The sequence below is a fragment of the Odocoileus virginianus genome, chromosome 9 (genome assembly GCF_023699985.2).
Source record: "Odocoileus virginianus isolate 20LAN1187 ecotype Illinois chromosome 9, Ovbor_1.2, whole genome shotgun sequence".
Classification (NCBI taxonomy): domain Eukaryota; kingdom Metazoa; phylum Chordata; class Mammalia; order Artiodactyla; family Cervidae; genus Odocoileus; species Odocoileus virginianus.
Genome location: NC_069682.1, coordinates 53391591 through 53403953, shown reverse-complemented (window position 1 = coordinate 53403953; position 12363 = coordinate 53391591). Strand labels below are relative to the sequence as shown.

General features: G+C 42.6%; 1 protein-coding gene across 11 annotated transcripts in view; it reads left to right on the top strand.

Annotated features, from left to right (window-relative positions):
• GNAS (GNAS complex locus) overlaps positions 1 to 11026 on the top strand; it is a 66401-nt gene extending 55375 nt beyond the window's left edge. For 6 of the 11 annotated variants that reach the window (XM_070472460.1, XM_070472459.1, XM_070472457.1 and 3 more), the window contains 10 exons: positions 3848 to 3905; positions 3993 to 4112; positions 5844 to 5941; positions 9064 to 9118; positions 9250 to 9323; positions 9444 to 9502; positions 9611 to 9731; positions 9887 to 10017; positions 10233 to 10300; positions 10523 to 11026. In XM_070472460.1, coding sequence (XP_070328561.1) covers positions 3848 to 3905; positions 3993 to 4112; positions 5844 to 5941; positions 9064 to 9118; positions 9250 to 9323; positions 9444 to 9502; positions 9611 to 9731; positions 9887 to 10017; positions 10233 to 10300; positions 10523 to 10669 — 931 coding nt within the window. In that variant the 3' untranslated portion in view covers positions 10670 to 11026. The remainder of the gene's footprint in view (positions 1 to 3847; positions 3906 to 3992; positions 4113 to 5843; positions 5942 to 9063; positions 9119 to 9249; positions 9324 to 9443; positions 9503 to 9610; positions 9732 to 9886; positions 10018 to 10232; positions 10301 to 10522) is intronic. The other 5 variants (XM_070472461.1, XM_070472458.1, XM_070472456.1 and 2 more) reach the window with 1 other exon arrangement.
• The last annotated feature ends 1337 nt before the right edge of the window (positions 11027 to 12363 follow it).

Here is a 12363-nt window from a genome sequence, read left to right as displayed (position 1 = left end):
AAAAAAAAATCTTTTTACCTCTGTTAAAATACGTGGTGCCGCACCGTCCTTAATTGGGCGGGGGGGAGATAAATGCTTGGCACCTTGAGGAGGAGGGAGGTCATTGTTGAGAATGATCTCGAAAAGTCTCTGGTCTTTTTATAATTGCAATTTTATCGAGTGGACAGGAAATTAATGATGGCCTCCATCTTTTTCCACTCATTATCAAATTTTTTTTTTTCTTCACTTCCTGCATCCGCACTGCCCATCACACTCACACATACACGCATGCCAGGTAACTTTCTCCAAGCACTGCTCTGCGTATTCAGCACGCAGTGAGGGAGCAGCTCTTTGTCCTGAGAACATTCAGAGCCAACTGACCTAGCCTAGGGCACCTCAAAAATAGCTTGTGACTTGGGAGGGGAGGGGCAAAGGAAACTGGGGGTCGGGACCAAGTAACTGACACATGTTTGTTCATCTGTTTTTTTTAGACTATATAACCCCTAGATGATGGCTTCAATTTCTCATCTTCCCGGCTATGTCCTATCACACTTTGCATGCTGGAATTGCCTGTCTTAGGAACTTCTAATAAGAATACTATTCTGTTGTGGGGGGTGGGGGGATGGGGCCCCAGCACCTAACTGCTAAAGATAACTGAAAAAAAAAAAAAAAAAAAAAAAAAACTAAAAAAACAAACAAAAATCAACAAAAAAAGTAATCCCTAATTGACAAATATGTAGTGTATCAACCACCCAAAGCATCTGCATAAACAGTGATTGACAGCTTACTGTACCAAAAGTTGGCATTTGAGAGCTATGACCCCTCTCTATTGAACCACCTCTCTATTGAACCACGTCCCTATTGAACCACGTCCCTATTGAACCACCTCCTGTGTACTTCCTAGATGCTATGCTAGATCCCTGACTGAACCCTACTAATAACTACTAACGGCCTGCTATTCTATCTGTGACTCTGTTCTACAAGTAAAACTTAAGTATTAACAAATGTGATAAATAAAAATTCTCTGCATGTCTCAGCAATCCCTGTATCTTGCGTCTGTCTTCTGTCTTCCTTCTTTTGTCTGTCTGCCCACTCCCCCCCCCCAAAAAAAGCATAAAGATAAAAGGTATAGAAGTCAGTATACAACATAGCCTTCCCCTACTTGGAGGTGGGGGGCGGGGGGTGACCATCTCTTAAAATTTGAACCCAGCATATAAAGCAGCCCTGATCTTAGGCTTTATACATGTTGGGGGGAGGGGGTGTTACAAAATCCAAACATTACTTCCAGCCCCCACTTTTCATCCATCAGCATTCTGTATGTAGTTGATATACATTTTGGCTTTCAGTACTTCAAAGACATATGAAGAACTTTCTCTGAGAATGTCACAATCAATGTTAAATTCATTAAGCGATAGTAAAAATTACGATAGACCTGCCAACCCCCAGTATAATATCTCTATCTACATAGTAATTGCTTCAATGGAGGAATTTTTGTTTTAGTATTACACACCCGAATTAGATTTCAGATTTCTATTTTAGCTGTTTTATACTTGATATACTCCCACACCTATTCACATACGTAGATGAATACTGAACACGTTCTCAGAATATCCGTATTTAAGACTGGAAGTTTTCCAATTACCATACTACTACTTAGACCAAAATATCAAACTGAATGAAAGAACCAGGTTTCTGGAAATAACTTATCTCTTGCTTTGGGCTCATTTGGGCATTAATACCCAGACATACATAATTTTAACTATTGTGGGACCTTAAAACCAAACCTCCAAGGCTCTCATTACTATGGAAATGGAACTTCTTTCTAATGAATGGGAATGGGACTGTCCTGTGGGGTTTTAACTTTGAATTCCTGTGTGCAGGTTGGGGACAAACACACGTCCAACGTCTAGATGCCTGATTTAGGCCGTAGCGCCAAGTCGGGACACTATTAGTAATTTCAGAAACTCAGAGGGGGTCAGAATGAGATCCCTTTAAATCTAGGCTGGTTGCATTAAGAGTCAGGGGGTTGGGGCACAAATCCCCCACTCCTGGTTGGCAGCACAGCTCTCCTGGAGTTTTCCCGCCTTGCAGCACTTTTATTAAAGAGCCATGAGGGGGTTCCTGGTACCATCTGTAGCCCTGCACCCACAAAGCATACACATCTTCAGCCCCTGATGAGGGCACTACCTCTAAACTAGCTCCCCCCCATTCAGATACGAGACGGGCAGTGTCTCAGTGGCCAGTTGCACCCTGGGGCAGGGATGAAATGAGATCATTCAGAAAACGAGAGCCCACCGCTCAAACGAATAGGCAAAAGGCTTCTTTTGAAAGGATGGAAGGCCAGGTTCTCCGGGGGGCGGGGCTTTGCAGTCGATCACATAGCCACACCCCCGACCCAGGAGCCGCCTCCGCCTCCCACGTCACACTGACCTCCCGGCTCGGCTGCTCTTGCTGTTAACATCCCCTCCCCGAGTGTCCTCTATGCTGAAGTCCTGTCGTGTCCTTTCCCCAGGGGTGCTACGTGTTTAATCATTTCTACCTCCATCCCAGTACTCTAGGTGAATTAACCCCGTGAATACATCGACAACTGGATTCCAGAGATTTCTTTAAAAAATCCCCAGCAAGAAAAGTATAAGCCCTGTCCCCCTTCTGCCTCTGTCACCAGGACCCTCCGTCCCGTCCTGTCCCGTCCCCTGAGGACAGCACTGTGACATCTTTGTGACAACCACTGTCACCTCCCAGGACCTGATACACAGGTGTATCGTGCATGTGGTCCAACTCCCTAGCCCACAGGTGACCCACTCTGGGCAATACTGTGGCAAGATTTATACTCCGAGCAAGAGGTCCCTAACCCCTAAAAACACAACCCCAAAGAGCCTTTCTTGGCTGTGTTTGATGATGGACAGTGTCTGAAGACATGGGGACAAGCACAACATCGGGGTTCCCCAAAGTCAAAGGGCCTTGACCTGTGGCCCCAGGGACCCTGCAAGTAGCTGGTTCCACACCGACCACACCTGCCCTCCCAGGTGTACAAGTTAAAATCAGAATTAAAAAGTGAAGCCACTGACATCTACTTAACTGTGGGGCATAGGCCACACTGCCTCCCTCCCCTTCCCCCCATAAGTCCCAGATCTTAGACTTCCAGGGAGGGGTGGCAGAATTCCATTTTACCCTATTCACATCAAGGCATCAATGTATATTAACATCATCAACTAGAAATACTGTCCACTGCTGCTGGCCGCATAGAGGGACACACAATACTTACAATAAATAAAAACAGGGCCCTTAAGTCTATAATTAACACTACCACCTACGTTTCATTCACTGCTGGTCCCTATGCTAATCCAGTGACTGACAAAGCCCCAAGGCACACCATGGCCTTTCCCCTCCTACCTAACCCTACAATAACACTTCCCCACCCCCACCAAAAGCTTCAGGACAGGGGTGCCTGGCCTGCTGCAGTACATGGGTTGCAAAGGGTCAGACACAACTGAGCAACTGAACCCCCAATAGGGATGCTAATAAAGGCCATTAGGAACCTTTTAGGAAGTGCTGGTATGCAGTGAGGGCCACAAGAGGGTAGAAGCCCCTCTGAATAGTAAATAACCAGTCCACACTTATGGTACAGTAGCTACAATCCTTATCTAGATGCTTGGGGTTCTGCCCCACTTGGGCGTGTCCTCAAGACACAATGGGTGGTTATCATTTGAAACCACCATTATTCAGGAACCTCCAACCTCAGCACAGATCTGAACCCCCCCACTCCTTCGAAAACAGAATACTATTTTAGTTGGAAAGTCGTGATTGAAACAACACTGTGAGTCAACGTGATGCAATATGATGATTTTTTTCCTTTTCAATCCCACTGTAGTGAGAAGGCCACCAAAGTGCAGGACATCAAAAACAACCTGAAAGAGGCCATTGAAGTACGTGCCTAGTCCTTTTCTGTCATTTCTTTTAGCCTCCCTTTCAGACAGCGCTCTCCCCCCTGACCTTTGCTCCCTCATTTTCAGACCATCGTGGCCGCCATGAGCAACCTGGTGCCCCCTGTGGAGCTGGCCAACCCGGAGAACCAGTTCAGAGTGGATTACATTCTGAGCGTGATGAACGTGCCGGACTTTGATTTCCCTCCCGTAAGCCAGGCCTGCACCCCCTCCCCACACCACCAGGATCTCCCCCACTACTCTTCCACAGAACCCAGTTCTTTGACACTGCTAGGAAAACAGTTAACCCATTAAGAATCTTTAAATGACAGCAACAACTAGTAATAATCTTTAGGGCTTTTTTCAAGACGATTGAGTAAAGTTCTGTCACCACTTGTCAGTCTTGACTCACTCCTCTCCACAAGTAAACATCCCGGTTCAGTACGACTGTTCCCACTGCATTGGACGGTAAATTTTCACAGAAGAAAAAGTCATGAGTTGTGGCAGCCTTAATTATTCCCTTATACACATCTGTGACGAAGTACTATGCGCTGAGTACGGCACAGAAATGCTAATCGTCTAGCTGACTGAAACTATTCTGAGATATCAAGAAATGAAGCGCCAGCTCTGAATTTTATAAATGGGAGATATTCTCATTTTAGACAATTTGCCATTTAACTGTTACTAAATTTTTTTCTAAAATCAGTCCTTGCCTTGGGGCAAATGAAGTCTTTTCTCATTATTATTAATAAAGAAAATTACAAAAGGCCCTCACCTAAATGTCATAACACAGGGATTGTCTTCTCTGTTCCCTGGCTGGCGTGCAGGACACTTTTTGCACAGATTTGTCGGCTCCATAAAGAACTATTTTTAGGGAACAGAGAACTGCCCATGTCCTAAGCATATATATGTTTTGACCCTTAGTGGGGGAAGAATAGTTTATAAGAGGGGAACAGGAAACAAGATGGAAAGATGGGCAAGTTTATAAGGTCCAGAAGGAAAAGACTTGTCTACAGCAAAAACAATGACTTATTGTTGCCTTTTGTCAGGATTTCGTGGGAATTTGTGTTTGTATATTTTAAATGGGTTTGGCTGCAAATGTCTCCTATCCAGGAAGCAGTATTAATAAGTATGGCTAGGTAAATTCTCTTAAATAAGAAAAAATAAAAGAAGAGTCAAGCAGTAAACAGCATACATAATGCCCAACACAGACTCTTCTGTGATTCTATAGCTCTAATAGGTGAAAAAAGGCAGCCTATTTAAAATGCACCAGGATGGTGACTCTTAAGAGTCCTCCCATTGAGCTTTGACTCTTTTCTTGCTGCATTCACATTGCAGAAGAACCTTTTCTTCCCTTGTAAGGGAAGATTGCCCCCATATAATTAATTTAAAAAAAAAATTTTTTTTTCGTCAGATGACATATGAACTGTGACCTATTGCAGTTTAAAACCAACTGCTCCTTTGATTGATAGGCATTGACTGACAAGGTCAGATTTGCCAACGGCTCCCAATCATAATATTTCTTCCTAAAATTCACACTTCCCTGGAAGGAAAACTTCGGTCTCACCACATCTTCATAAATGAGATGTCTCATCTCCATGACATCAAATCATTTATTGGCAAAGTCCTAAGTAGCTTGTATTCCTCCTAGGTAAGCAATTGTGTGAAGAAAGAAACTTATTCACTAGTTTAGTTTGGCCCTTCATCCCACTCCCAAAAAGTATAGTATGAAAACTACCCAAGACCAGTAATCCACAATAAGAGATCAGCTGGTCTCAATTTCCAAATACGTGTAGCACGTCGGAAGTTCTTTATGAACACTCACTCCTTAGTTTGCCTCAAAACAGGGAATAATCGCACCCAGGGTTGGTGGCAGGGTGAAGTCTGGTCTCACTGGGAGCAGCCCCTGTGTCTGAACATTCCCTCTCTGTTCACTTTCAGGAATTCTACGAGCATGCCAAGGCTCTCTGGGAGGATGAAGGGGTGCGTGCCTGCTATGAGCGCTCCAACGAGTACCAGCTGATTGACTGCGCCCAGTAGTAAGTACACTGTCTCCGCATCAGTGCGCACACACACGCACGCACACACACACACACACACACACGAACGCATGGAGAACATCCTAAAAACCACAACTCACACTGTTCAAGTTACTTTTCAGAGAAGCCAGCCAGTTATTCCCACCTGCAGTTTGAAAGTTCTAGTCCAATTCACTGGTTTTATAAAGCCCTTAATTGCACTTTTTAGTGCAGTGACATTATTTTTATACAAACAGGTAATGCCTGGTAGAGCAAAATGATAATTACCTGCAGTAAAGTGATGTTCATAATTAATTACCTTGAAGTAATTAATTGAATTGACCTCAAAGCTTGCGGGGAGATAGGACAGCTTTCACACTTTGGATAAGGTAGAACTATCATATTTTATTGCTGTAATTTAAAAACATGACAAAGAGGAACAGTGTGGCAAAAATAGGCCTCCCCCCTCCTTCGTGGTCAGTCCATTGCTTTGCTGTTTCTGCTATCAGGTAAGTGACTGTAGTGTAGTAGCTGCCAGAGTCCAATATGTCTAGTTCATCTAGAGTTGGGTATTGTGTTGAATTCCATTTCCTATCCTTATTGATTCATTCACACCGGGCTTAATTCAAGGATGCTCCCCCCATGGGGTCCTTGCTGTGTCCCTTCATGGGCTCTCTTCCAGTGATGTGATAAACACAGCTGGAAAGTTGCCTTTTAAATAGTTTACGACCTTCCTTATCCTGTACATAATATAGCAAATATGTGATGTTCAGAGCCATAAAAGATATTTTAAAGGTATCGTTTGTTTGCTGATGTTGCACAAATGTACTCAGCAGTCTCAGTTATCATTTATTCTCAAGTTGGATTGTCTTTTATGACTAGGGGAAGGGCAAGAGATATTTGTGATGTTTCAGCCTCTCTTATGTAAGTAACTGAAACACACACAATTTTGCTATTGAAAATATTAAGTAACCAGGAACACAGTACCCGGCTGGCTCACAAAAAGCTAAAATTGCATTAGTTAGGAGCCCCACGCCTGAGGAACTTATGAAAACCACTTGAATAAACAGGAGGGAGGAAGAGGTGACAGCACTCCAACTGCAAACACAAAGCAAGTGCCCAGATTCCTGTTATCTACACATCACAAGAGCTTATGTTAGGGGCTGTGAAGCCTATCAATTTCTCTCTCCCTGGCCCTGCCTTCCCATTGGAAGTGCATTTGATTATTTTCAGTTGTCACACATATAGCTATTTTGTGATTTCATATACAAGCAAATCTGTATATTTTTTCAACGAGTAAGAAAAAAAAAAAAGTCCATCTTGGCCAGTCTCTGTGACATCCCCCCCCCAACCCCCACCCCCTCTACAACAAAGTCTCTGATTTTCTCAAAAGTTTGAGCTTAAAGCTGGAAGTGCTAATTATAGTAATGCAAAACAAATGGAAATCCTGGAATTGTTTGCCTTTTGTAGTTTGGATCCAAGTCAGAAGTACAGGTACAAGATTAGAAGGATTTAACCATCCCGGTTTGGAGTGCTCTGGAAGGGGGGAGGGTGTAACAACTTCATTAATTAACAGTTTAGCCAGCTTTTTTTTTTTTAAATCTCACACCATTTAAAAGTTGTGTTTTTTTTTTAAAGCAACACTCAATTACTCCTGCAACTTTATCTGAAAAAGACAACATTTGCAGTTTATGGAAAGTTTTAAGGAAACTCTAAGAAAAAGAGAACACAGCTCAAATTTTATAAAATGTCTTCCCCAGACCAGTGATTAAGAAGCAGCTCTGCCCCTGCAGTGACCAGTGTGTTTCTGGTTTCACTGCCTTTATGTTAAAAAGTTGATCTACTGCTACCTTGCCCATTTCTTAAGGTGCCTGTTTTTATTTGTTGAGCAGGGGTTTGGCTGGCCCCACTCCAGATGTCTCTCTCACAAGATTTGGTGCTGATGATCTATTTTTAGAACTGTGGTTCTGTTGCCATGGCAACATGCTGGAGGCCAGGGCGGCTGGGGAGCTATTTCTGGACTGGTACTGTAATGTAAGACTGATTGGGCAAGTTAGTATATCCTCTAAGCCAGACTAACTTTAAACTGGTAAAAAGGAAGGAGGAAAGAGGAAAAAAAAAAAAGGTACAGAATTTCTTTAAATAGACTTTTCTTTCTTTGTGATTTTCTTCCTCTGATTAGCCCACTTTAAAATAATTCCAGACCCCTCCTCCCAAGGGGCGGGGGAAGCTGGTTTTAACATTAACACAGTAATTCGTGTTTTAAAAATTATTTTTCCTAACAGTGTTATCTAGTCTGGCAACACAAGCCAAGGTACCTTTTGCTTTGGGGAGAGTGTATAGCTGTGGAGAGGGAGGTAGAAAACACTTTTCCCTAAAGCTTTCTCATCATTAAGGATGGCCCCTAAGACCTCCACCCCTCCACTGTGCAGTGCTCCCAGCCTGAATAAGGACCCCTAACCTGGGTGGCTGTGAGGGTTTTTGAAAACACTAAAGTTTAATATCTGGACTGTGCTATTTCATAGACCAAGTAGAACGGAAGGGAACTTTGTGTCTGTTTCCTGTTCAGTGTGGTAAGGGCCCAGCCCCTTCTTACAAGTAGAAGGAAGGGATACCCTTTCTGAGTAACTCAAACAATCTCATTTTCATTAGTCCCTTGGGAGGGAAAAAAATCCTTGCTGCTTTTAAATGTGTCTTTTTTTTTTTTTTTTTCATTTTTTAAAAAACTAAATGACAGGAAGGGTACAATTTTCAGACTACTTGCCATTTTAATCAAAGGCAAACAATTTGACTTTAACTCAGTCATTATCAAATGGCACAAAATCAATCAGCTGATTGATTTGCACAGAACTAACCTTTTAAAATTAAAACAAGGCCAGGAGAGCTGACTCCGAGTTCCTGATTCCTAGACCTACTACTGCTCAGCCAAGTACATTTATCTTATATTATCTTTGCTCTAACCTCTTTAAAGCATAAGCTTGAAATCATAAGCTTCGTGAACACACATAAAATTCCCACTGACTTAATGCCATGGAACTGTGGGGTGATCATTTCCATTAGCTGGTCTTTGCAGAGAGGCAGGAATAGTGGGTGGACGAAGTGGCATGAGCATGTGGTCACCCTGGTACCTGTTTTTCTCCCAGCTTCCTGGACAAGATTGATGTCATCAAGCAGGATGACTACGTGCCCAGCGACCAGGTACGCAAACGTTCTCATACGCAGAGGACTCGGAGCCCTCTGTCCCCACTAACTGTCAACTCCAGGTTGGCAGTTATTAACGGGTTTTAGTTGGTGTCACTGAGACCCCTTGACCTGAGATTCTGTTTTAGGATCTGCTTCGCTGCCGTGTCCTGACTTCTGGAATCTTTGAGACCAAGTTCCAGGTGGACAAAGTCAACTTCCAGTAAGTAAATGGTTCCCTTTAAAAAAAAAAAAAAAAGATATCTTGACATTCCCTCTGGTAGGGAGAGCAGTGGACCAGTGTTGGCCCTTGGAGTGACCGGGTATCATTTCTCTCCTGCAGCATGTTTGACGTGGGCGGCCAGCGCGATGAACGCCGCAAATGGATCCAATGCTTCAATGGTACGGAAGCCGTGTTCTTCTCCGCTCTTTAAGGACATTGTGCTTTTCTAATTGTTAAGGATCACTTTCTCTGATGACATGCCTTATGTGTGCTTTCTTGTGTTGAAGATGTGACTGCCATCATCTTCGTGGTTGCCAGCAGCAGCTACAACATGGTCATTCGGGAGGACAACCAGACCAACCGCCTGCAGGAGGCTCTGAACCTCTTCAAGAGCATCTGGAACAACAGGTTTGTGCAGTGACAGCCCCCTCCCATCTCCTCCCTACTGATGTCAAGGTCAGTAGAAGAGAATCTTGTACAAGTTCTTGTGCAAGCATCTCAAACCACTTGCAAAAAGAATACTTTCTTTTCCTGGGCAATAAACCCGCTTCCCTCTTTCTTAGATGGCTGCGCACCATCTCTGTGATTCTGTTCCTCAACAAGCAAGATCTGCTGGCTGAGAAAGTCCTTGCTGGAAAATCGAAGATTGAGGACTACTTTCCAGAATTTGCTCGCTACACTACTCCTGAGGATGGTACGTATGGCCTTCTGCAGTTGATTAGTACCCATTGGTCCCATAGGGTCTTGCATATGTTAAAGATTTCTGTTCTTGATTTTAAAAATGAATGATCTCTAAGAATGGAACTCCACTTCCCCAGCCGCCACCACCATACTATAAGGGGTCTGTAGGGGGAGCAAAAGAATCTCATTCTAATTACTTAAGTAACAAAATATTTATATTCTTTGCAGCGACTCCCGAGCCCGGAGAGGACCCACGCGTGACCCGGGCCAAGTACTTCATTCGAGATGAATTTCTGGTGAGTAGAGACTGTTTACTTAATTCTAAATCTGAGGATCAAACCATCCAGTTCCTCCATGTTATTTCACCGATAGCCAGCGTGACTCTTAGACTTTGTGCCCTTCAGTTGGGGATTGTTTCACCATAATGTCAATAACTGGTGGGCAGAACGTGGTAGATGACATCTACTGGTGAGTTACTGGCGAGGTGTCACTGACCACCATTCCTTCTGTCCCCACAGAGAATCAGCACTGCTAGTGGAGATGGGCGCCACTACTGCTACCCTCACTTCACCTGCGCTGTGGACACCGAGAACATCCGCCGTGTGTTCAACGACTGCCGTGACATCATCCAGCGCATGCACCTCCGTCAGTATGAGCTGCTCTAAGAAGGGAACCTCAAAATTTAGTTAAGGCCTTAAGCACAATTAATTAAAAGTTAAGATATAATTGTACACGCAGTTGATCACCCACCATAGGGCATGATTAACAAAGCAACCTTTCCTTTCCCTCAAGTGATTTTGCGAAACCCCCTTTACCCTACAGCTTGCTTAAATATTCTAAATTTAGAAAGCTTAAGGCGGCCTATAGATTAAGATTAAGAAAAAAAGGCCACAAATGTTCCCTTCTCTCTTTAAGTAACTAATAGCAGCAAACAGAAATAAATGAAATAAATGAAGCAAATGAAATAAATATCGTGTTGTGCAGCATTAAAAAAATCAAAATAAAAATTAAATGTAAGCAAAGATGTGACTCCTGTGAATTATTTGCGGTTTCGAGCAAACACGCACTGTTCAGGGTTTGGTCTACATCAAAAGTTGGGAGGCCCCCATGTTTAGGTGACAAGGCTCCAAGGTTGTAAGTGGGTGTAAAATCTTGCCATACTTTTTGTTGACCTAATTTTGGGTTTCTGAAAACAATTTTCAGACAATACCAAATGTCCACCCTGTCCTCCTCCCAAACCCACTCCCAGAAGAAAACCACTAAGGTCCATCAAAAAATTCTATACTTTGATCATTGCTGCCTTATCCAAGTATTCTACCAACTTATACCTTTATATACTATCTCATGATGTGCCTACTTATCTACTCTCCCCAAAATAGGTGTCTGCTTTTCAGCTCTCTGTCCATCCAACATCTCAATTGGGTGGGAGGAATTTAGTAATGCAGTAATGCAAATCAAGTGGATTTACTCAAGAAATAGTGTATACAATGTATATTAAATCATCACACAGTACACACTAAATATATTAAAATTTGTCAATTATAACTCAGTAAAAATGGTGGGGGGGTGGTGGGAGGTATGGGGTCAGGAGGAATAAAGCTGGTACAAAGCTATCAAATAGTTACAAACAAATGGTATAGTGATTTGGGGAAAAATTGGGCTGGATCCCTATCTCATTCCATATATAAATGAACTCAATGTGCAGCAAACATGTATGTTTAAATACAGAAAGTTACTTTAAAAATGGCTATCTTTACAATTAAAATCTTGGTTTATAGAAGGCCTCTCTAAGCATGACCTAAGATTAAAAAAATTTAAATGGGGGGAGGACTGTAAAAAAATTAAAATCAAATATGAATGGGGGCAGGGGTAGGAACTTGGTAAAAATATGTAAGAAAGGATTCATTTCCCTAATAGGCAAAGAGCTCTTAAGCATTAATAAGTAAGCCCATCACAAAAATGGGCAAGGTACATGAACAAGCAATTTTACTTTTTAAGAAGGTACAAATAACTAAATACCTCTACCTCATCTCATACACAGATGAACTCAGTGGGTCAAACACATGTTTAAATATAAAAATGTACTTTAAAAATAGTGATTTTTACAATTAAAATCTTAGTTTGTAGAAGACCTCTCTAAGCATGACCTAAGATTAGAAAATATAAAGCAGGAGTGGGGAGATGGGAGAGGACTGTACATAAAATATGAATCAGGGTGGGGGTAGGGGTGGAAACTGGGTAACAATATGTAAGAAAGAATTAATTATCCTAATTAGCAAAGCGCTCTTAAGAATTAATAAGCAAGCCATCACAAAAATGGGCAAGATACATGAACAAGCAATTTTACTTTTTAAAAAGC